The sequence below is a fragment of the Chamaea fasciata genome, unplaced genomic scaffold (genome assembly GCF_029207755.1).
Source record: "Chamaea fasciata isolate MVZ Bird 193981 ecotype frontalis unplaced genomic scaffold, bChaFas1.0.hap1 SCAF_17, whole genome shotgun sequence".
Classification (NCBI taxonomy): Eukaryota; Metazoa; Chordata; class Aves; order Passeriformes; family Sylviidae; genus Chamaea; species Chamaea fasciata.
The window spans coordinates 1090169-1113666 of NW_027094102.1; the positions used below are offsets into that span (position 1 = coordinate 1090169).

General features: G+C 45.8%; 1 protein-coding gene across 1 annotated transcript; it reads left to right on the top strand.

Moving 5' to 3' along the window:
• The first annotated feature begins 6410 nt into the window (after nt 1-6410).
• Nucleotides 6411-22266, top strand: PARD6B (par-6 family cell polarity regulator beta). Its single transcript, XM_066198962.1, has 3 exons — nt 6411-6599; nt 10884-11106; nt 17731-22266. Exons 1-3 carry the CDS (start codon nt 6534-6536, stop codon nt 18558-18560), a joined length of 1119 nt encoding a protein of 372 aa, XP_066055059.1. The 5' UTR covers nt 6411-6533; the 3' UTR covers nt 18561-22266.
• Nucleotides 22267-23498: the final 1232 nt, after the last annotated feature.

Below are 23498 nucleotides of genomic sequence, written 5' to 3' on the forward strand. Positions count from 1 at the left end.
AGTAGCTGGGCCTGTGACTGTGATCCTTTGCACCAGGCTGACTCGGAGACACAATAATTCTTGCTGCTCTTAATGCAAGCAAGATGTATGCCAACATTTGCCTGTGGCTCCACCCCACCCTCTTCTAGCTTGTATCTTTTTAATTTTGAGATGCTACTTACATCTTCCTAATGTGAAGTAATCTGCATAGAAGTGGTTTATCTCTCAGTCTACCCGTATACTGGCCAGGCGTTTTCATTGCTGTAACACAACAAACTGCAGAGCATGTTCCAGCAAACCATCCCTGCACAGAGCGTTTGCTCTGAGCCTCTGAGGGGGCGTTATAGTGAGATTAAACTGTAAATACACATCCCCAGTTCCAAGCACATGATTGTTTTTCCCTCTTTGTGCATCTGTCTGTGCTGGAGTTTTTAGTTCCTGTTATAATAACTCAGGGGGGAAACTAAGAGACCTGCCAACAGAAGCAAAGAGTATCTTCTAAAACCTCAACACAACTGGGACAGTGGCTGAACCCACAGGATTCAGTATTTCCAAATGTGACATGCATGGAAAATTTGAATTATTTTTCAAGTCTCCTTGGCTTGTACTTTTATAGTTTTACATACGACCATTGCACCAGACCTATCTGGTTAATAAACAGGGGCAGTTCTATTGCATTAATGTGCGTTTACACACATTAAACCTGTCTGTTTACAGGGGTCTTACAGGGGGTTGGCTGGTTTGTGTATGGACACAAAACATTGAGATGAAAAAACCTAAATTAATCTGGCCATCTAATTACAATAAAAGTTTCATATTTCCCTAAAAAAAATGTGTTACTTATATATGGTTTTACATCTTCCTTAAATCTTGGTAACTTCGTCTTATGATTACACCAAGAAGCGTGTGACAAATCAAAGAAACCAAATGAGCGTGCACCATCCCTGGGAACGTTGTCCCATCCCTGGAAGTGTCCAAGGCCAGCTTGGATGGGGCTTGGAGCAACCTGATATAGTGGAAGTTGTCCACGGCAGGGGGTGGAATGGGATGAGCTTTAAGGTCCTTTCCAACCCGAGGCATTCTGTGATTTCATAAATGACATTTTAAAGCAAGAGTAAGAGTAATTCATATAGCCATTACCAATACAGGTAAGGCTGTGGGAGCAGTTAATGTCCTGGGCAGCCTGGTGCAGACAAGGCCGCTGTTGTAATTCATAAATGGTGTAACTAATGGAGTAATTAATAGTGTAATTAATGGTATAATTAACGGACGTCGCTCCGGTCACAGCGGACCGGGACAGCGCGGGCACAGCGCCCTCTGGCGGCCGCGGCTCCCACTGCACCCGCCGGGGCGGACGGCGGCGACAGCGGCGACTGTCGCGACAGTGGCGACCCGGGATCCCCCATGGGAGCCGTGGAACGGCCAACCCCAGGGATTCCCTTCCCGAGTGTCCCAGCCGCCTCTGTGCCTCACAAGCTCCTGCTCTGAGCCTGTGAGCGCTCCTGCGTGACTCCTGTGGCGTCCAACAATAACTCAATCTCAGCAAGCAGTAGTTCACTATTTCATAAAAGCGATCATTATTTTTGCAGCCGGATGCAGGAATCATTTGGGAAATGAATTAACTGTCTCGGTCAGACACGGGGGCAGTCCGTGCCGTGAGCTCCCCTCTTCACGCGTCCCCGTCACAGCGCTCTGACTCGCAGGGCACAAATCGCTGTACAGCTCTGAAAGAAGTCGGACATAAAAACCTTGTCAGCTCAGGAAAAGGGTTTGATGCCAGGTTTCTGGAGCAGCAGCTACGGAAGCGTGGGGCAGGAGGGATTTGGCGATGAGGGCACTCCACAAACTCACAGAGGTCAGAGTGACAGCCCGTGTTCACACCTGGGGACACGGGGACACCGCACAGCCCGGGCCACCGCAGCTGGGAGCCAGGCACTGTGTAACAGGAGCTGGCGTTTATAAAAGATTAAACGGGAGTCCACAGAGGATGCTTCACTTTAATTTTGAGATCTCTCAACCACCGGTCGTGTAAAAATGTTCCTTTGTGGCAAAAGTGCTCCTCATTCAGTGCTGGCACCCAAAAGTCTCACTTGTGTCACGTTTACTGGGTGGCACTCACTAACAAAGGGCACAGTCTTCTTCACAAAGAGCCAGAACACGTTTTCCAGATAAGTTTAACAGCAAAGGTTTTATTCCAAAAGGCTTATTACGCAAAGCTTTTTATCTAACAATATCACAAAATTAAAATCCCAATCTTCACCAAACAAAGTTTAAAATAAATTTTGCAACAATTATTCCTTTGATTTGCCCTTTTTTCCCCAAAAATTTTTGGACCAGGAATATCCACTGAGTAGTGGAAAACCAAACAAGAAATGTTCAATAATTCCTCCTTGTAAAGAAGCCCTGAAGTGTTACCTATTGACCCGCAGAGCTCAGCGGCAGCGTGGCTTCCCCTGAGCACTCGAGGCAGGAGAGTTAAATCATTAAACCCCACACACGAGTGCAAGTGTGAGGTGTCAGCTGGGCTCACAACTGCCCTGTTTAAACAAGGGGAACTTCCAAGTGATTCAGAGCCATTGGGCACAAATGGATTACTAGATGAAGGGGAAGAAAAAGCTTTAAAAGCTTTTCATTATTTTAGTTAGAAACCTCGGAGAGTATAAATTAATGTATCAGTATTGGCTTTTGACTTGTTAGGGAAGTATTTTCAGAAAACTTCACGAGTTTATTGCTGGACCTAGTTTATAGGTGGATTTATAACGCACCTGAAACAAACTTTTTTTGGCAGGTAGCATGGTATGAAGACAACCTTTCCCGTAAAGCCAGACAAAATAGAAGCACAAAATGAAGGAAAACCCCCCAACCCCAGGAAACTATTAAATGTTTTATTGGAAAAGATCTCATATATGAACTTTAAAAGCAATAAATTCATTTTGCCCCAGACAGGTAAGTAAATATTACATCAAAGTAACAACTAAATGTTCCTGGAGGAGTGGGGAAGAAAAAAAAAATGCTGCTAGGTTGGCTGACAGCAGAAAAGAAAACAAAGGCAGAAACAGAACACATAAACTCATTACTAACCCAACTGTTGGTTGCCCCGTCAATAAAATAAAATTTAAAAAAACTCAAACAAAAAGCCCACCTCAAAATAAAGTCCTGTAGCTGTCACAATTTCAGGGTAAGAAATAAAAATTTTATTATGCAAACGTTATTCAAATATTAGTATTAATAACAAAGCAGCTAAGTTGCCATGCACTGGGGTTCGCCTGCTGAGCCTTGCCCCTGTGTTTGTGCAGAGCTGTTGGTATGGAGTGTGTTCCACGGAGATAAAATACAACAAGCTCCCCTTCTGAGATTCCTCCTCTCTGATGCAGCGTTTGTGAACTCACACATTCTGTCTCAGGGTCAGCACGATCAGCAGAAAGTCATGGAATGTATTTCCCTGGGTTCATGGGGACCTGTAAGCAGTGCTCCGCAATATTATTTGCGTTTAATATGACCATCACATCTGTGAACATCGGATGCCCTCGTGACAGCACTGGTTTGTCTGCACCACTCACTCATCAAGGGGAGAGCAAAAAGCACTTTGAGGTCACGCTGGTCCCTAATGTTCTGAGAATGGAGTATCCAAGTGCCCCCACTGCTGCTGAAAAGGCCTCTTGGTAGGGAAATGTAACTGGCACACAAGATTGATGCATCAAAATTGCAGAAGGTATCAAAAAGAAAGCCTCTAAGTACAGAATTTATTTTTTAAAGAAAGCAGGGTTTTCCTATTATCATTTTGAAAAGAAAGCTTCTCTTTTTCCCTTTTAGTTTTCTCTACCCATCCAAAAAAACTCTCCAGTCTCTCATCAACTCCAAGACAAGATCTAGATTACAATCTAGTGCATCTAACAATCACTCCTCTGAGCTGGCACCGACAGTGTAAATAAAGACTGCTTTATGTTAAATATGAGATCAGCATAAGTCCTGAACTGTGCAATAAAAGATTAGGTGGATCACCAACAACAGTCAGCCTAAGCTGACAGAAATTTTCTGTGCTTTATTCTTGGAAGTACTTTGTGAACTCCCAGGAGGGCTGTGTGGAATACCATTCCACTTAAAATGAGGGAAATCTGGGACAGGAAAGGAACATCACTGCAGAATCTCACTATATTTCACGGTGGACCTAAGTGATGGAATTTCTACACCAAAACAAACAAAGAAGAGAAAAAAAAGGCCTCCCAGAAAAACTTCCCCAGCAGCTCAGAGATCAGGAAACCCAACCTGTCTTTCAACTTCTCAGAAACAGAACGTGCCATGAATAGCTTGATCAGGTCTGAATCACAGGTTGTACAGAACCTGTGACTAAAATAGCTCTATAAGCTTGCCTTACAACAGGCACAGAGCCTGCCTCTCTCCCCACCTTTATCTGAGATCAAATTGTTTATCACATTCCTTCCTCATACGTCAGCTCCTTGTGATGAAAGCCAGCCCAGTGATTAATACATTTTATTAGGTTGGTTCCAGTGACTTGAAATGAATTTGCCCTGACTCCTCAGGCTCGCTCCCACACCCACTGCCTGGCACTCCAGCCACGCTAGGAATGCACAATAGAAAACAAATTATCTTAGGCGATACCTCATAAATCTATAGCAATAAAATTAACTGCACAATGGCTCCAAATCAGCTTCAGGAGGTTTTTCCTCCCTTTCTCCAGGAGAAAAGGGCCAAGCCAAGAGCTTCAAAGCCCCAGAGAAACCACTGTTCCCTTGTCTCTTGCACTCTTCTCCGTGCTCAGCTCATTAAACAGAGCTGTAGAAGACAGATATGGAAAACAGTCCAAACTCTTTTCAGTGTTGTAATTACAAAGTGACAGAATGAGAGGTTTTATCCTGGTCTTGCTCACATAGCTGTAATCTGCCTTCTACTGCACCAGGATCACAGATTCTATCTGAATTTACAGGCTGAACTCTCTGTGTATCCTTCTGCAGTGTAAAACCAAAACACGCTGGGTAAAGGAGGAGAAGACTTGAATCAGCCTAGACACCGTCTGGCAGCAAACTATACTTAACTATTAACAATATCCTCTGTGCTAATTACAGCTTGTCTTGGCTCGAGTGAGAGCTGCAATTCCTTTGCCTTTGGCGTGATGCGAGGAAGATCAGCTGTACAAAAATCAGCACCGGCTTAGAAGTGATTCAGCACTGGATGCCTTTTTATTTAATTACTGATTACCAGCTGAGACTTGAGAACTGACTAGACACCCGTGGCTTGCCTGGGTGCAAGGCATTGTTTGAGCTCCCATCACAGCCGTCCGCCCGAGATCTACAGGATGAAACCTCACACTGGCTTCTCTTCTACCGGGTTTATAGATTACAGAGAGACCTGTAATTCAAAGGTCTGTTGACAAAATGAGATTAATGTACGTGCTTTCTTCTTGTCCATACACACGTGAGAAGTCGTTTTCCTCCAGACTGTTTACAGTCTCTTCACTCATGGATTTTGTACTTTTGTCAGGGTAGCTTAACTCGCCTTTGAATGTAAAGAATTGATCTGTCCCAGAATTCATACAGTAAGGAGGGTTAGCTCCGGCATTACCAGATCCTGCAATCTCACTTGTGACTAAAATGAGAACAAGCTCCAAGAACACCTTTACGTTCAGGACGAACACAGAGCCACATCCTGAGAGGGAGGCTTCAAACTTTTGGCCTGACCAAGGTTTGTTCATGTAACGCGTAAACCTCAGCTAACACTGGCGCGTCCTGTGTGTTACAGCCGCGGGATCCCAAGGTCCCTGAATGCCAGAATTGTTGGGGTTGGAAGGGATCTTTCTCCGGACATGGCTCAGTCCATCCCCAAGCCCGATGCGTGAGGGGTGGGAGCCCTCAGGGCGGCCTGACCCGGCGGGGCCCGGGGCTCTGAGGGGAGCAGGGCTGAGGGATGGCGGCTCCTCGGGGCTGTGGAGGAAAGGGAGGGCGGCACGGAGGCTCCCGAGGGCTCTGGGAGCGTTAGGGTTAGGTTAGGTTTAGGGTTGTCTCCTCGGGGCTGCGGAGGAGCCGGAGAGCGGAACGGAGGCTCCCGAGGGCCGCGGGAGGATGCGGAGGTGCGCCATGGCGGCTCCCCGGGGCGGGAGGCGCCTGAGGAGGCAGCGGGAGCCGAGCCGAGCCGCGCTGCAGCCCCGTGCGCGCACAGCCGCGGCCGCTGCGGGAGAACCGCTGCGGAGGCACAGCCCGCACCTGCTGCGGGCACCGGAGCGCGGAGCCCCGCGGAGCCCCGCACCGCTCCCGCCCCGCTCCCGCCCCGCCGCCTCCATCTTGCGGCGGCCGAGGCGGCAGGTGCGCGGCGCGCCCGTGCGCGGCCCCGCGGAGGCGGCGCAGGCGCGGCCCCGCCCCGCTCCGCTCCGCTCCCCGGCAGGTGCCGGCGCCGCGCGGCCCCGCCCCGGCCCGGCCGCGCTCAGGGCGGAGGCGGCGGAGCGGCCGCGGCTGCCGGGGGCTCTTGGCTGGGCCGCGCCGCTGCCCGTCCCGCAGCGCTCCGGCGGACGCACGGCGGCCAGAGCAGCGACCGCGCGCGGCATGAACCGGGCTCAGCGCGGGGCCGCGGGCAGCCGCGGCCTGGGCACCATGGAGGTGAAGAGCAAGGTGGGAACCGCCGCCGCCGCCTGAGGGCCGCGGGCGCGGGGGGAAGGAGCGGGCCGGCCCTGCGGGGCCGCGGTGTCGCCGCGGGGACGGGCGCGGGGACAGCTGCTGACTCACCTGGCCGGGGCCGGCCAGGGCACGGGGCCTGGGCGCTCCGCAGGCCGGCCGGCTCGGGCGGGCCCCGGCTCCCTCCGCACCTGTCCCGCCTGCCCCAGGGGATGGGGCCGCGTGATGGGTGCGCTGGCTGCCGGCACAAAATGTCAGTGCCTTTGAAGCGGTTAAAAAAACAACCCAGAAAACAGGTAAGTGGAGTTGGCCCCTCAGTTTCTGGGCAGATTAAAAGCTGTGCGGAGAAATCTGTGTTACGGGCAAAGCGTCAGATCGCTGGGCCAAAAGAAGTGTTTGGAGACATTGGAGAGTGGAGGAGAGGATCTCCGGAGGTCCCTTCCAGCCCCGGCAGTTCTGTGATAATTCACAAGCGTCAAAACCCGCTCTTTGTCCGGAATTGCAATGAGTGCGTTTGTTAGTGGCTGCTTCTGTAGTTACCTTTTTTCCTTAATGGTTTTGTCTTTCTGCAGCTTTTCGTGGGGTACGGCGTTTTTTACAGCAGAGCTAGAGCTGAGCCCTGGCTAGCTTATCCCAAAGTGGAGTTTGCCTTCTCTCAGAGGCCCCGAGAGACTTTTACCCTGGCAGGGTTGTGGGAGTGTGTACCTGTGAGTTCCCGCAGAGATCACCCATGTCAGGTGCTTTGCCCAGCTCTGTAAATTCTCCCATGCGGCTATCCACATCTCTTCTATTTTTATTTGGTTTTTCTGACAAAGCTTTGATATTCTGAGGGGAATCAGATTTTTTTTTCGTTCTGCTTTGTATTTGTAATAATTTCTAATTGCAAGACTGCTGGATGTACGGTATCAGGTGTGGCATCACTCTTAGTTAAAAAAAAAATGTTTAATTAAAACTTCTTTTCCATCGCCTCGGCACATGTAAGTGCATCCACATGGGAATGTGGTTTCCATTGGTGCACACGTGGATCTCTTGGGTTGATTTTTTAAAGTGGGCAGCATCCTGTGCTCTGTGCCCTCCTTTCCTGCTGGTGAAGTGCTACAGCAGCACTCAGGACTTGAGCTGTGTGGGCTTTTCAGGATAACACGTCATGGTGCTGGAACTTGTGCAGAGTGTGTGCTTGGTCTGTACAGCTCGAATGAGGATGATTTCTTGAAAGTGTTCATTTTTCAGGTGGCCTAAACCAGCAGGCTGGTGGCTGTCATTTCAAATACCTGTTAAGTTAGCACTGTGATGGTGAAGTCTTTGATTTATGCTCTTACAAGGTTGAAAATAATCAGTATGACGTGCTTACAAACCCAAATCACTTGTTTCCTCAGCCCAAAACTCCAGGTTTACTATTTCCCCGCTGTGTGTTTTCCTTGGTTTAAAATATATCTCGGGAATCAGCCATGTGATGTTGCTGGTGTTTGTACAGAGAAGTGCAGCCCTGATGAAGAGGGATTGTCCCTCAAGTGCATGCTTTGGAGCAGGATTCAAGGCATTCCTAGAACTGCTTGTTGCTGATGCATTATTTAACAGCACCTCAATTTCATATCGCAGAGGAGTCATCTTCCTTCCGTGGAAGCGAGCAATTCTGCAGAGAAAGAAGAAAAGCTTTGTGGGAGGTGGAGGGAGCAGTTCTGTGGACTGGCCTGGCCTTTGGAGGCTGCTCAGTGATGTCCAGCTCTTTATTTAGATATTCCAAATCAATAATTGTGCCTCAGCTGACGAGGCTGGGCCAGCACAGCCCCAACTGTGGTTGCAGTTACATGAGCACAATCCCTCTGTTAGTTTGGTTTATTCAGTTTGGGTGGCTGCTCTGAGCTCGCCCTGGTGATTCCCCGTAGTATTTGAATTCCAGTCAGCCCGTTTTCTTGTCATGGAACATGAAACTTTATACCCCAGGCTAGAGTTCCTAGTGATGATATGGAAACCCTAAAATAAGCTTCTAGTTCTCTATGTGTTAAAATTCAGGTTTTCTCCCCTTTCTCATGACTTGGCCTAATATTTATTTCTGAGTAAAATCTTAATAACTGGTAAGGCAGAGAAGGTCGCTGCAGCTCATGTTCTGTCAGGGATGGGGGGACTCTGCTGTGTTTCAGACGACTTAAAAACGTGACCCATAAATGAGTGTTCAGTGAGCATCCAGAGTGCCTTCCTGGTGCTGCCATGGCTCCCCTGCCTTTTCCCAGGGGAGTTCCAGGGGAACAGCTCTTTCCACGGGCTCGGAGAGAGCTCAGGTGGCAAGGAGCCTCCTCTGCTTAAGTTACTGTCCCAGTGTCTCATCTCCTCTGGAACATCAAGTGCAGGTTTCACGGGAAGGAGTGCAGCATCTGATAGAAACTGCAGACATTTCAGGGATTCAAACAATGGAATTGCCCACTTGGACTTGTCTTTTACCTGCTTTCTAATAGCATTGAGCAAACTGTGTTAGGAAATTCCAGTGGGTTATGAGTCTCTTGGTATTTGCATCAAATATGTGTAAAAACTGTGTAATCCTTGAAAGCCAAAGGATTTCGATGGGTTCCTGCGGGTCGCACCTCCCGGCTGGGGCAGGATGAAATCCTGCACTGAGGTCACGATTAAACTGCTGCTCTGACGTGACGGGAGTTCCTCCTGTGGGCTGGGCTTTTGTTTGTAGGCAGGTATGAATCATCCCTTATGAGTTAGGGAAATTGCAGGGTTTTTAGAGCAGGAATGTTCCCAGATAATTCCTTCTTTTGGAGGAAGGTGGGGCGTTGAAGGTGTAGCTGGTTTTGAGGTAGCACGGTGTTAACGTGCTGACAACGGGCTCCGTGTCTCCTCAGTTCCAGCCCTTTGTTTGTGTGTGAGAACTCCGAGGCTTTTATTGTCCAAAAGATTGCGATCATTTGTGAGGTGAAGTGCTCCTCCACCTGTCCTGTGTGTGACATCCACCAAAGGATGTGATACTGAGCCTCAAAGTTGCCTTTTGTTCCGCGTGTCCTGCTCTGCTTAAAACTAAACTTGCTAAAGAAATTATTTAAAGTATTTTCACTGTAGATCAGCAATAGAATTCACCCAAAAAAACTCAGCCAGCGGAGGTTTTTTTGATTTATTGCCTCAGTATCCTTTTAACTCATATACAATCTGCTCTGGTTTTTGTAACCTGGCTGCTGCTATCTCTGAATTCCTACTGACATCTCTGGTATGTTGGGTATGTGCCTGATATGGAGCATTTGGAGTAATTTTTATGCAATATTCTGTTTGCTTTGGGTCCTGCCCCTGTTAGGCAGAGCACCACATTTTACCGGCTATGTGTGGTAAAAATCACAATTTGTCTGGTCTGCGGCAAATGCTCATCCTTTTCTTGGCACTCAGTTGTCTCCCCTGCCTGCCCCCACTGTATCACTGCCTTAATAAGCGACGTGTTTTAATTAATAAGTGTTTGCTTTAGAGATGATTTGGGAGACTGAGCTTGAGTGGATCTGTGAGCTGGGCTTTTTGTTGAATGATTATGTTGTCAAGAAAGAAATCCTGCTGCTGAAAGTAGTGTCAGTGACTGATGTTTTTTGTTTTTGTTTTTTCCCCATATTTTCTGAACCTTGGCAGATTTGGAAAACCCATGCCCTGGATAGAACCCTGATTTAAAAGGCGCTTGCAATCAAGCTTTGAGCCGTGCTCCTGCTCACAATCTTGTGAATGCCCTTAGAGGCAGTGGCTGCTTGCCTGCGTTCTCTGTCTTTGGGTGGGAGCAGAGTGACCCTGAGCTCAGCCCCCAGCGCTGGGCTGCCCGTGGGTTGTGCTGAGAGGCAGCAGCATTTCCCTGTGGTCTCCACATCCCAGCGGCGTTTTCACTCCCTGCCCAAAGGACCAGGGGGGTGAGGCCGACTTGTGTAACAATCTCCACACGCTGTTCTCAAGGGCACTGGTGGTTCTTGGAACCGAATTCCAGGTAGTCACATTCCACAGGGTGTTAATCACCGGCCTGGTTTGTGCGGTTCTGTCCCGGGGAGAATCAGGAATCCCTGCACGGGTTTGTCACCTCGGTGCTGCTGAGCTCCCGTTAAATGGAACAAGGAAACAACCTTGGAGTGCTCAAAGGTACACCTTGTACCAGCTACAAAACTAGTTCTAACTAAGGGGAAAAACCCCGACTGGTTTATACCGTCAGATTTGTTTCTTGGAGTTTTTAGTGCGCTTTGAATTCCGTAACGTTTCTGGTTTAACATAAAACAATCCTGTTGCTTCCACGTTAATGATGTCAGAAATCTTCTGTTGTAGTTTGGGGCAGAATTTCGACGATTTTCTCTGGAGAGATCCAAGCCTGGCAAGTTTGAGGAGTTCTATGGGCTGCTGCAGCACGTGCACAAGATCCCCAACGTCGATGTGCTGGTGGGGTACACGGACATCCACGGGGACCTGCTGCCCATCAACAACGACGACAATTATCACAAGGCAGTTTCCACAGCCAATCCTCTGCTCAGGATCTTCATTCAGAGAAAAGGTAGGAGCGCTTGAAGAACGTGAATCATCTGTTTATCCAGTTACTGTGTGATGGATGGGGGAAAAAAAACCCTTCAGTCCTATTTCGTCATGTCAAATTCCATGATAATTATGGGTCATGAAAGGTATTCACAACTTGTCTTTCTTCCAAGGGCTTCCTCAGGCAACCTATTTATACTTTGTGATTTTTTTTCCTTGTATTTAGTTGATTTAAAGTCAAGTTAAATCTCTAGCAAATGTTTCTTTCTGGTTTTATGTGAGCAAATAAAAATAAACTTTTAACCTCTAAGGTTTTCTGCTCTGTATGTTGGATACTTTCCATTTAAAATTCCAATCTTGATCAGACAAGAAGAGAGACCATTAAAGGATGGAAAGAAATTTTGAAAATGTTATTACCTGAAGTATTAAATGTAATATTAAAGTATAAATTCAAGACTAACTTTGTGATATGCTGCTCTTATCACAGTTTCCTAATAAAACTTTCTGAAGTTTTCAGTTGACAAGCTTCCATCAGTTAGCAAACCTCAGGAGCGAGGGCTGCTTGCTTTGCTGGTTTGACTTTGAAAGTAGTGTGTCTGCTCTGCTTGTGTGTTCCTGCTGTCTGCTTTTGTTCATGAAGGGGAAAAAAATCCAGTTACAAGTTTGTATTTGTTCTTGTGGTGTTGTTCCTGGCTGTTGCTAAGACAGCCTTTTTTCCTTAGGAAATGCTTGGGCATCAGAACCTTTTATCAACTCCAAGAAGTGAACAGCTCCTCCAGGGCCTGACACAACCCCAATATCCATAACCAGGGTGGCTGCTTGGCAGCTGCTGGGTGCTGGTAAAATGTTTGTTTTGTTGGTGTTGATAGTGCAGACTGCTGAAATGCCAAAGGCAGGAACCATTTTCTTTACAGAACCTGAGGGAGACAAGGCCTGGGATTCCATCTAATCCCCTACAGTAGCCATATGACAGGAAGGGATAAGCCACTTGGTCAGACTGGGATTATTGAGTTTATATTTTAACACCATATGTTTTTGGATTGTTCCTACTGTGACATTTGTAATGCTTTCTTAGTTTCCTGCCATCATTTACCTTGATTTAATCCAGGTGGATTATTTGTTACTGCTCTGGTGCCAGGAGTTGATATAATGCCCAAAAGTAGATGATGATGAATTAATTTTAGTTTGTGAGAACAGGAATAGACGAGCAGGAAAAGCTGTGTAGAACGTACCAGGTGTCACTCACTGCCTTCCCTTGGACACAAGAGCCTCCTGCCTGGGGAATTTCAGGGAATAAAGAGCCCAGGCTGGCACCACATCCCCACTGCACCTTGCTGGGAATCAGTTATGATCACCCTGATCACCTCTATTGATGAAATGAGATTTCATGTTGATGAAATGGAGTCTTTGTCTTCACTGGCATCTTTGCCATATAGAGATGTTTGATGGAAAATACAGGAATAACTTTATTCTGGATTTTATTTCTGCTGGTTTGCCTGTAACCAAGGCTGGATTGGTGGAGTTAGGGATGGTTCATAGTTTGTGCAGTGTGATTTGTTTAAATGTGCTTAATTGATAGATTGCAGCAGCTTTACTGGCTCTGCCTCTGGAATGGAAAAGAAATATCTGAGCAAATATCTGCCATTGATGGGGCTGGTTTAGAACTATAATAAGTGACACAAGTTACTTTTCCACCTGCAAGGCTACTTGTGGCTTTCATGCATTCTCATATATCAGCTGAAGAATTTTTGTGGGTTTTGTAATGGAACTTTGACTTCTTTTATATTTCCAGCAGCAGTAGTTGGGAATTTAAGATCTTTGACAAAAAGCCACTGTGGGGAAGAGGGAAAATGTTTTGATGCCTTATAATATATGAAATTTTTATCATATTGTCTTAACTATTTAGAAACTACATGTAATTTGTGCAGAACTAACTTGAGGTATGAGCAGACTGCAGTGAAATCTAATGTCAATAGTATTAACTTCTTCGTTGTATCCAAGGAACACCTTGAGGGGTCAAAATGGGAGCTGCAAGGTGCTTTTGCTTTTATTAATAAGCAACGATTGTGATAATGGGACTCTTCTCTCCTGTTTGATTTTGACTCCTTGTTTCTGAAAGCTCTGTTTGTCCTCAACATTTATGTGGCTTGGTAGAAAACCTAGAAATCTCGTAATGGAATCACATGATTCCCCTTAGACTCCTCTAATTGTATTTCACAAAATTCCTTTAAAATACTTTATGAACTGCTCCAGCGCTAAATCTAAACTGGGGCTTGATGTTGCCCAAGTCAGGATTGGCTGTCAGCTGGCAGAAAACATTCCTGGCTGGAATTTCATTGTGGAGTTTAACAGATTAACAGGTACTGTTGACATCTGGTATTTAAAGGTTAAACTGATGTATTGTGATGAGATCCAGATGTATGGGAGTCTCTCTGTCTGTGAGAAAAACCCTTGTGAGGAGAACATGGAGGGGAACAGTCTGCACAGGCAGCTTGATGTGGGGAACTTTGCATTGTAAATAGGAGAACAATAGAGATAGCAGAAGATACATTTCACTAGAATATCCTTAACAGTCCCTGGAAGGATTCTAAATTACAATATCCAGCTCCTGCAGGTTCTGCGTGTATGTGGCTGTATTTAGTGAGAAGTGGATTCTTTGGTTAATCCACTTGTGCCTCTTGAGAGAGACTTTGTCACTGAGAAGCTTTACTTTGCTGAGAAGTAAGAGCAGTTGGCTTTTTTTTTTGTGGACTAGCCTGGCTATTCTGAGGCCTCTCCCTGAAAACACAGGCTGCTTTCCTAAAACCATATTTTGTTAGATTTTGTGACTAAATAAGAGGAGGTTTGTTGGGTCGTATTTAAAAAATGCTAAATTGTCTCTCTGCTCAAATATACTAAACTACTTGGGGGCTTTGAATATCTAATTCTCGAGGGGTGACTGTACATTGATTTGCAAATGGGTCAGGAAAATATTTCAAAAATGTGTCTTCGATAACATCAAATTGAAACCAGATTCGGCTTTTGTGGGCTTTTGTTTTCAATTTCATGTAATAAGTCTGTACAGATTGGTGCCACCTTGAGCCTGAAACTGCTGCGGGGAGAAATCCTTCGTGTGGACGACCTCCTTCACACTGTCTGCAGTTAACACCTTGTCCTTTGGCTTCAGGCCAAAATAGTTTTCGCCGGGGCTTTAAACTGATTAGTGAGGTGCCAGAACAAAGCTGCCTTTGTACTTGAGAGTGTTGCTTTAGAAAACTTGTTCAGCAGTGAAGAGAGGTTACCCAGAGCCTGCAGTTCTGCTGAGAACTGGGGACATGAGTTTATCAACCTTTCACTCATTTTCCTCACAAATTCTCTAACCTTAACTGTCTACCTTATGGCTCGTACTAGTTCTGAATTATTAAACTATTAAGGGCAGTAATAATGAAAAAAACCCAAAACTTTCCCTCTGGTGTGTCAGAGTTTCTTGAATGTTTTGACATCTGGCTTGGAGTTTTGGGATGCTTTTATTTCAGCCACGTGTTCTGTAACTTAAGAAAGTTACTAAAAAGAAAAGCACCAGCTAAATTTAACATTTCTGATTGTGTATTTGTCTTCTGAAAGAGACTTCTGGAGTTCCTCTCTTTTCCAAGAAATGTTTTTCTGTGCTTAGTTTTTGTTGAAAAAAATCCTTTTGAATCTGTTATTTCGCATACAGACATTTACAGAATATTTCTTTCAAAGCCGGTCCTGTTGGAGTTGATTTTCATGTTTCTCTGCTAACTGGAAAAATGTGATTTGGACAGAAGTCACCAGCTGATAGTTGTGGAAGGCTGGGAGGTACTTTCTGTGCAGGAAGTTGGGAAGAGTTCTAAATCTGACTTGAATAAAGAGCACAAAGTGTCTTTGCTCACTTAGAGGACATGATAGATCTACCTGGATGTAATAAATGTGTGTTTGTATATCCTGTTCATGCCAGACTTGTGCAGGGTGTGTGGCCTGCCATGGAGGTGAGGGAGCCTTAGAGCCACTGTGGCATCATGGAATCCTTTACACATTTGATATGAGAGATGGGTAAAATACCCCAGAGTCTGATTCTCTGGATCTGTGCACTTTGAATTTAGCCAGAAAACCCCATCAACTGAATACCTTTTAATGTTACAGTGCACATGAGAGAACACTCGTGAGAAAATCAGTCCTGTCAGAGCTTTGCTGTCCTGTTTTCTCGTGGTTTTTTCTCAACCAGAAAAAAAAAACCTAAACCAACCAGCTTTCTGTTGTACTAAAAGCAGCAGGAACCGAGTGCTTGGCTGGCACCACTCCGGTGCGACCTGTGTCCTGGAGCTGCCATCAGCAGCTTGCACTTTAGCAGCAATGAGTGCAAGTGTTACCTTGTATTCAAAGCTGCAAAAGGTATTTCCAGCAAGACCTGTCTAGGATCCGATTTCACAATTGTCCTTTCCAGGTTGTTTTGTAAACAATTGTCGTTCTGAAATAAAAAAAAGAGAAGTTATTGCACCTCATTGAATTGCAAAAATCTTTTCAGTGGAACACCAGCTGTCTAACTGGAAACTGGTTGGATGGGTTGTCGGGAGAGATAAGGGCAAAACTTCCCTCACTTTTTTCTTTGATCATAAATTTTTAGCAAACATGAGAAGAATTGCTCCGTGTTGTCTGAAAAATCAGCCAGCATGTTGGTTGTCAGCAGTGGAGCCCAGGGGTTTAACCAGCTGGTCTTAGTCAGGCATCCCAAAGGGCCTTCTAGAGAAAAGGCTGAGTTTGGGTTTTGGAGGTGTTTTACTTCAGACACAGCTCACCTGTTAAAATGCTTTGCCTGGGGGGGTTGAATTGTTTTTTAATGCACCAGCTCTTCAACACGACTGACCTAACACTCAGACATGTGAAGATCAGATTTTAGGCTGTTTCTAAAGCCGTTTGTGCTTGATGTTAAACTCTAATGTTATATTAATTAAACCTTAAATTACAAAGCAATTGAGATTGCCACACAAGTAACTTCAGGCTACAGTAGGGCTGTGTCAATCAGGCATCTTCAGAAGTAACTCCTGATAGTGTGAATTGAATTGTTGAACAACTTTAGCTGTAAACATCAGTGCAAAAGATGCTCTGTGTTTAGCAAACAGCTAAGCAAGAGCTTTGCCTTCCTTATGGTGTAATTATTTTTTTAAACAAAGGAAATAAAAAAGAAATGTAAATGAGGCCATCATCAGGACACGTTTTTCTAAAACGTGCTGATGAACTATTGTGTACACACAAGCCAGGAGCTGACAATAAATCCCTTTGAGGGTTTTTTTGTGAGCTAATCTAAATTTCTTTCTTTTCCTCTTGTCCTTTATCTTCTAGAGTACCAGGTCCAAGGCTGCTGCCTTCTTAGAGCAGCCAAAGGGCTGTTGTTGTTTGGAGCAGCCCTAAAGGCTGGGAAGGGAGGAGCTGGTGTTAATGCTGCAGTGGTGTGAGCCTGTTGCTCCAGGGATACTTTCTCGGTTCTGTTTTCCTTAAAGCATCTGAGGAGTCCAAATCTACTGGTTCATGTGTGTATCTCTCAGCCTGAGAAACAAGTGCACTCATTGATTTCCTCAGCAGCTGGCAGCTGTCCTGAAATGCCACCAGGGCAGCAGTGGCACAGTCAGCCCAGGGCACAGACTGAAATGTATAGCCATTCTTCCACTTCCTTGGCTGGCCCAATGGCATCTGCATGGGATAATACAAAGAAATCCCAACTCCTCTGGGTCCCAGGGTTGGTGCAGTCCAGTTCTGCATGATGATTGGGGGTTTTCCCCTGTAGAACAAAGATGTGTGCAGTAAGTACGAGTGCAAATCTGAGGAAACTCAGATCTGAATGTATTTGGGCTCATCCCTTATGGTGAGTTATTGCACATTAAAAAGCAAAATGGGACCTTTGGTAAATAAGCATTTCAGAAATCAGTACTGCTTCCACAGAACACGTTTTCTCATCCCTTACAAGTGGTTGTAGGACTAACATGTTTTCTCTTGGTTTGTTTTTTTTTTCCTTGAAGCTCTAAGCCATTTGCCAATTCCTGTATGGAGTTGTGGCAGTTACAGCATTGCTTGCATGAACAGTTTTGCTTGAAGTATTTGTGTGGAGGTCTCTTTGTTTCTGCTCCACAGCCATTTTACCTACATGGCGTGGGGGCAGGGAGGAGTGCAGAATGGAATAAGCTTTCTGGAGTTTGAATCCAGGTCACTTGGCTGGCTCCCAGTAACCAGGCAATAATAGGCACACTGGCTGCTTTCCCTTTTTCATTCTTTCTTTCCCAATGATCTGAAACCTGAGGAGAGAAAACTAGCAAGTGGAATTACTCTGAATAAAATTAAAATGTTTCTAGGAATGTACTCACTCTTTCCATTCTACCCTTTCTCAGGCAGCTGGAGCTCTTTGTGTCTGCTGCTGCTAACTCGCTTTCATTTCTTTTGTGCACACCCTTTCCTTGTGGTAGAAGAAAACCAAAAGTATTCCAAACTTTGAATCTCGTAACATTCAAGCTTTTGTTTCATGAGTGGAGAGAAAGGTTTCTATGATAGTAAGGCTGGCTGGCACCTTCTAGAGGAGCAGTTTGCCTGTGCTGAGCTGGCTAACCCCGGGCAGCAGCGTGAGCAGGCTCTGACCCCCGTGTGCTCTGTCTTACAGAAGATGCAGACTACAGTGCCTTCGGGACCGACACCATGACGAGGAAGAAGAACGTCCTGTCCAACGTGCTACGTCCGGACAACCACAAGAAGAAGCCCCACATTGTGATCAGCATGCCCCAGGACTTCAGGCCCGTTTCGTCCATCATAGACGTGGACATCCTGCCCGAGACCCACCGCAGGGTGCGGCTCTACAAGTACGGCACCGACAAACCGCTGGGCTTCTACATCCGCGACGGCTCCAGCGTCAGGGTCACCCCGCACGGCCTGGAGAAGGTGCCGGGCATCTTCATCTCCAGGCTGGTCCCCGGGGGGCTGGCTCAGAGCACGGGCCTGCTGGCTGTCAACGACGAGGTGCTGGAGGTCAATGGCATAGAGGTGTCGGGAAAAAGCCTGGATCAAGTTACAGACATGATGATTGCCAACAGCCGCAACCTGATCATCACGGTCAGACCGGCCAACCAGCGCAACAACGTGGTCAGGAACAGTCGGACTTCGGGCAGCTCCGGCCAGTCCACCGAGTCCAGCCTTCCCAGCAGCACTCCAAACCTCCTGGGAAACCTGCTGCAGGGAGAAGAGGAGAGCGATGAAGAGGACATTATTATTGAAGACAGTGGTGAGCCACAGCAGATCCCGAAAGCGGCGCCCACCAGCGAAAGCATCGAATCCTTATCACAAATTGAACTCCTCCACGAGTCCACACAAAATGGATTCCTGCCTTCCAGTGGGATGAACTTGAATCACTCAGCAGGCAGCATTAGCATGGAGTATGAAGTACCAGAGGCAGGGTCTAAGCCCTTAGAAGAAGATGGAACTATAATAACGCTATGAAATAACGTTGGTGTACTTGGTATAAGTAAGGATGCCATACGTGTTTTAATTGGGCTTAATATGTAACACATTTTATACCTCTCCATCTACCAAGCACTGCAGTTAGATTAAAAGGAGGCAAAAAAGCATATACAAGAAATTCAAAGTTACGTAAGTTGACTAACTTCATTAAATCTGCACTTCAATGTAAATAATTCACAAAGCTGGAGGATAATTGATAAATGGCTGAAATGGAATGAGGAAAATTGAAAATGAAGGATAGCTAAGAGATGGCTGTGAGCTTTCTTTTGAAGGTACTTGATTTTTATTATTTTTTTTTAATGCCACATACTACTGGTTCTATAGAAGTAATCTTCCTTAGGTGTGAGGCCGACCCTCGTGAACTGTGGTTTCATGTTCCTCTGAAGTGCTGCTTATGGGTGATGGAGCTGCTGCAGCCCCCTCACTGCTGTCCTGGCTGCTGCTCCACTGGCAGAGCTGTGTTGTGTGGGCTCTGGGCAAGAGGGAAATGGGAAAAAAAACAGAGGTGGGCTGGGAGGAGATGAGTTGGCTGGTCTGGTCCTGCCTGGGCTCTGGGCAGCACCTGCGGTGGGGTTGGGAGGTCACTGTTCCTTTGTGAGTGAATGTGCAACCACAGGCTCGTCAGTCAGGCACCAGTACTGGTTTTAATGACTCTGATTTTGAAATTCAAATGTGAAAGTCTTAACACTAATGCATCAAAGACCTGTTCTCATTCTAGTTTGCAATGTTTGAGAATACCATTGGATTTAGTTGCTAATCCCAGTAAATTACAAACAAATCAAATGTAAACTTAATGCTATGGAAATAGCATAGTGTAATCTGTGTTAAAATTGCAGTCCAGTAGAAACTGTAAAGATTTCTGCTAGAAAAGGTTTGTTGGAATGAGTCTGGATTATATAAAAGTGACTTTCTTCAAACCTGAACTAGTTAGAACAGTCTAAGTTAAACCCCTGGATTAAAAACAGGTTTAAATCAGAATGAGGCTTCACTACACCTCGTTTGAGCCATGTGATGTTAACTTATTCATTACTGGGAACTGCTCTGTAAATGCAGGTGTTGTGTGCCCCTGGCTGGGTGTTGTGGGTGTTACAGTGGTGCTCTGTGTGAAAACACTGATGACAAGTCCTGCTGCTGCAAGAGCCAAGGTGTGTGTGTCACCACTGCGCTCACTGGGACAGCTGCAGGGGAGGCCTCTACCATTGGTTTTGTCCTTCCCCTTTTTGTATCCCCACTTTACCCCTTGATTCCCATCCTGACCCTCCTGTGGGAAGCAAAGTTGTGGCTAGAAAACGAGCCCCAGCTCCCTGACAGGGTTGGGGAGAAGGATCTCCCCAGGGATTCCGTGGTCCCTGTCAGGAGCAGGAGGTGCTGCCAGTTCTGTGCTGTGTCCTCTGCTCCCCAGAGCAGCAGGCACGTGCTGGGGAGAGTGTTCCACCCTCTGGGAAGATGTGATGAGTGGGAAGGGAGACTGGCCCCTTTCTTTTTTTTCCCCCTCAGTCTAGTTGAGGAAAATCTACCTCTGGTAACTTTACTAACAGGAGACCAACTGTAAGTTTAATGATAGAGCATCTGTAAAAGTCATCACAGACTGTCAGAGGTTAAACCTGTGTTTGTTTCAGGTTTTTGTGATGATGCAAACACTGCTGCAGAAACAAATCCCTGCTGTTTGATGTGACAGAGTGCACATTTGAAATTAGTATCTGATGAGCAGCAGTTTTGTCAAACCTCCAAAGCCACTGGAGTCCAGGAGGAGGCATTGATCCCCCTTAGGGTTTATGGAGAACAGGCACAGCAGGCAGTGGTGCTCTGCAAATACAGGTGAGGGGCTCTCCTGTCACACTTATTTGTAGTTTCTTAATGTGTGTGTGTGGAGAGCCCTGAAATCCTTTACTAGAGCAAGATCTTTCAAGTGTTTCACTTGGTTTGCAAATAATTGCTAAAAATGAAGTAACTACATCCACTTAGTGTGAAATGAGAAAGAGAAATGTTCATTCTGCGACATGGAGACTTTACCTGTGTTTTCTCTCAGCGCTGCTCTACACTCCCTTTCTTTAGGGAAGATTGTTTACTTTGAAAATATCTTTTTTATTTTCCTTTGTCAAAAGACTTTCCTTCCTGAATGAAATCACCAGTGGAGGGTGAGACTCCTTATTCTGCTAGTTTGCACTTCTGTGCCTTTGGTTTACTTGAATGTATTGTGACTAATGGAAGGAATAAAGGCACTTGGTTGGGAAGAGAAGAAGTCCACAGGTACAGAGAATGAACTGGGAGTGCACTTCATGCAGGTGTGACGTTTCCATTCCGTGCAAATCCACTCTGGGGCTGGTGTGGTCCATGAGGGTTTTGCAGCTTGGATCAGAGCTGGGAGGGCTGGGTCTGGCCAGGAGCCTGGGCAGGTCCCAGCCCAGGGCAGGGGTTAGTTTGAATAATATTTATGCCAGTATTAAAGGACTTGTAGAAATTTAACTGGGGTCCTACTCTAAACTGCATGAGGCTTCATCTCTTAGGACCTTTCCTGCAAACTGAGTAATCTAAACGTGAGGTAATGTTCTTTTTGACATAGATCATGTTCTGTTTCACAGAAATTTGGTGGCATGTAGTAAAACTAAGGATTTGGGACTTGATAAGAACTTTAAAGAATAAATCTTAAAAATGTGTATCTACAGTTACAATGACAGACTGCACAGCATGTAATTGCTTAATGCTGCAGTTACCATGAAGTTTCTAAAGTTCTTCCATATCTTACTAATACATACACTGTTAATTACACAAGATTTTTAAATTGCTACTTCAGGATGATCAACGGTTGATTATGAGTGGCTAAATTTAATTTTATATATATATAAAAATGATACTGGGGTTCAGTATAAGGTTTTTTAAAATATGCTGATATTGTTAGCCTTTCATTCACTACCTCCTAAATTTTTAACATCTATACTGTTTTCTCCCTGGAAGACGATACTTCAAGGCTTGACTGTTTTATATAGATTTTATCTATAGCTAAAAAAAAAAAAAAAAGGAAAAAGAAAAAAACCCTCCAGAAGTGATAGTGAGGATGCTGCGCATGATCGACAATATTACGCTGCTATTGATGTAATCTGTGTATTAAGTATCCTGTGTGTGTAAATTGTATTTTCAATCCAGATTTTATAAATTAATTTATGAGATACCCGAATTATTTGAGAATGGAATGAAAAAGTAAAATTCCTTTGACTAGTGTTATATGTTGTGTACATGCACAGAGGGGGACAGGTGATTCCTCCCTGGTGACCGGGAGATCTAAGTGCACCTTAATAGGAAGAAGAACAAATTCTTAATGGAATTAAGATGCATTTACTTTCAAGTTCTGCTATGGTACTGGAGAAGTCAAGCCTAACTGTGAATCATATGTTTTTTTCCACACCTGAATTAAATTTAGGACAATGTTCTCACAAGCTGTCTTTAACATGTGTATTTTTGTGAATATTATGTATTTTCTAATTAAATTTTACTTGCAATGTGATTTTTACATGAATGAACTTGTTTAAAATGTCAAATATCAGTATTTTTCTTACAACTTTAATGTATAATGTACATTGGTATCTCACTGAATGAAGATTGATTTTACAAAAATCAGGCTAGATGTAGTTGTATATTAGTCTTATATTTTTACAGACCAAAATAATAAATGGATATAGAAATAAAATGGGGTTTTTTCTCAATTGCTTTGTCAGATAAATCAAAACGAGGAAGAACGCATCCTTTTTCTCACCCTTCACATGAGACTAAAACTAGAAAAAAAGTTTTTAAAACGCCTCTCAGTTGCCCCATCTCTGGGTCAAAAAAAGGAATAACCCACCATCCGTGGCAGTGCTCTCCGTGTGCCCCTGGGCAGTCCCAGCCCGCTGCCCCTGAGTGCAGCTGCAGCAGCTGCAGCAGCGCCCCGTGCATGGCCTGGGGACTGCTCCTGGGCCAGGTCCGCCTCCCTCCTGCTGTCACCTGTCCGGTGCTGCTGCTGCTGTGAGTGCCTCTGGAAGTGTCCATGGGACAGCTCCGACTCGAGCCCATTTCACTTGCAAATGTTTTCTCCCCTCTCTTTTGCCTTGGCAGCCATTGGGAACATTTACCGGGGGAGGGGAGACTCGGGCTGTGCTCAGCCCTTCGCGTGTGGCTTTTGTTTCTGCTGCTGTGGGGCTGAGCGGAGTTCTGCCCTGCACCTCCCGCGGTTTATTCGTGTGCTCAGCGCTCTCCATCCCCGCGGGCAGAGCCCTGGGGAGGGGACAGCAAGGCTGGGGTCAGCAGTGACCAGAATGCAGCCCGAGGAGCCCAGGCCGCCGCCCTGGGCACTGGAGCAGGAGTGCCCTGGAGCTGAGCTGGGGGAGTTCTCCTCTCTTTGCACCAGGGAGGAATGCTGGATCAGTGGCATTCCTGGGATGCTGTGAGCTCTCCGCAGCGTTCCCTGGCTCGGGCAGGGCTCTGGGGTCACCCTCTGAGGCAGCAGGAGTAAAGGCTGAGGAACTGTCCTTGAGAAATGCCTCAGTGAGGATGGAGTGAGCCTGAGAGGGCTGGCTCTGCAGAGGAGCTGGTCTGGGGCACTGCCAGGGAATGAGGCTCAAGTGCACTCACACGGGCCAGCAAGGCTGCTTCTACAAAGCTCTCACACCTACAGTTTTCTTAAAACTGAGAAACTTACTTAGACACTGACTTTCCCTGCTGCTGCCTCCTTGAGGAAGGAATGCAGCTGTTCACTGCATCTGTCCTTTAAACGCAGCAGCATTTTAGCTTTTCTCACGGTGATGAGCTCTTAACAAGGCATTGGGACTTGGGCTATTTTACGAAATTGAAAATTCATGTATTCTTACAGGTACGGCGTTTTCATAAGTAATCAAGTGAAAATCCTACTCTCTCTAGTATACCAACAGGAGAAAGATTTAGACT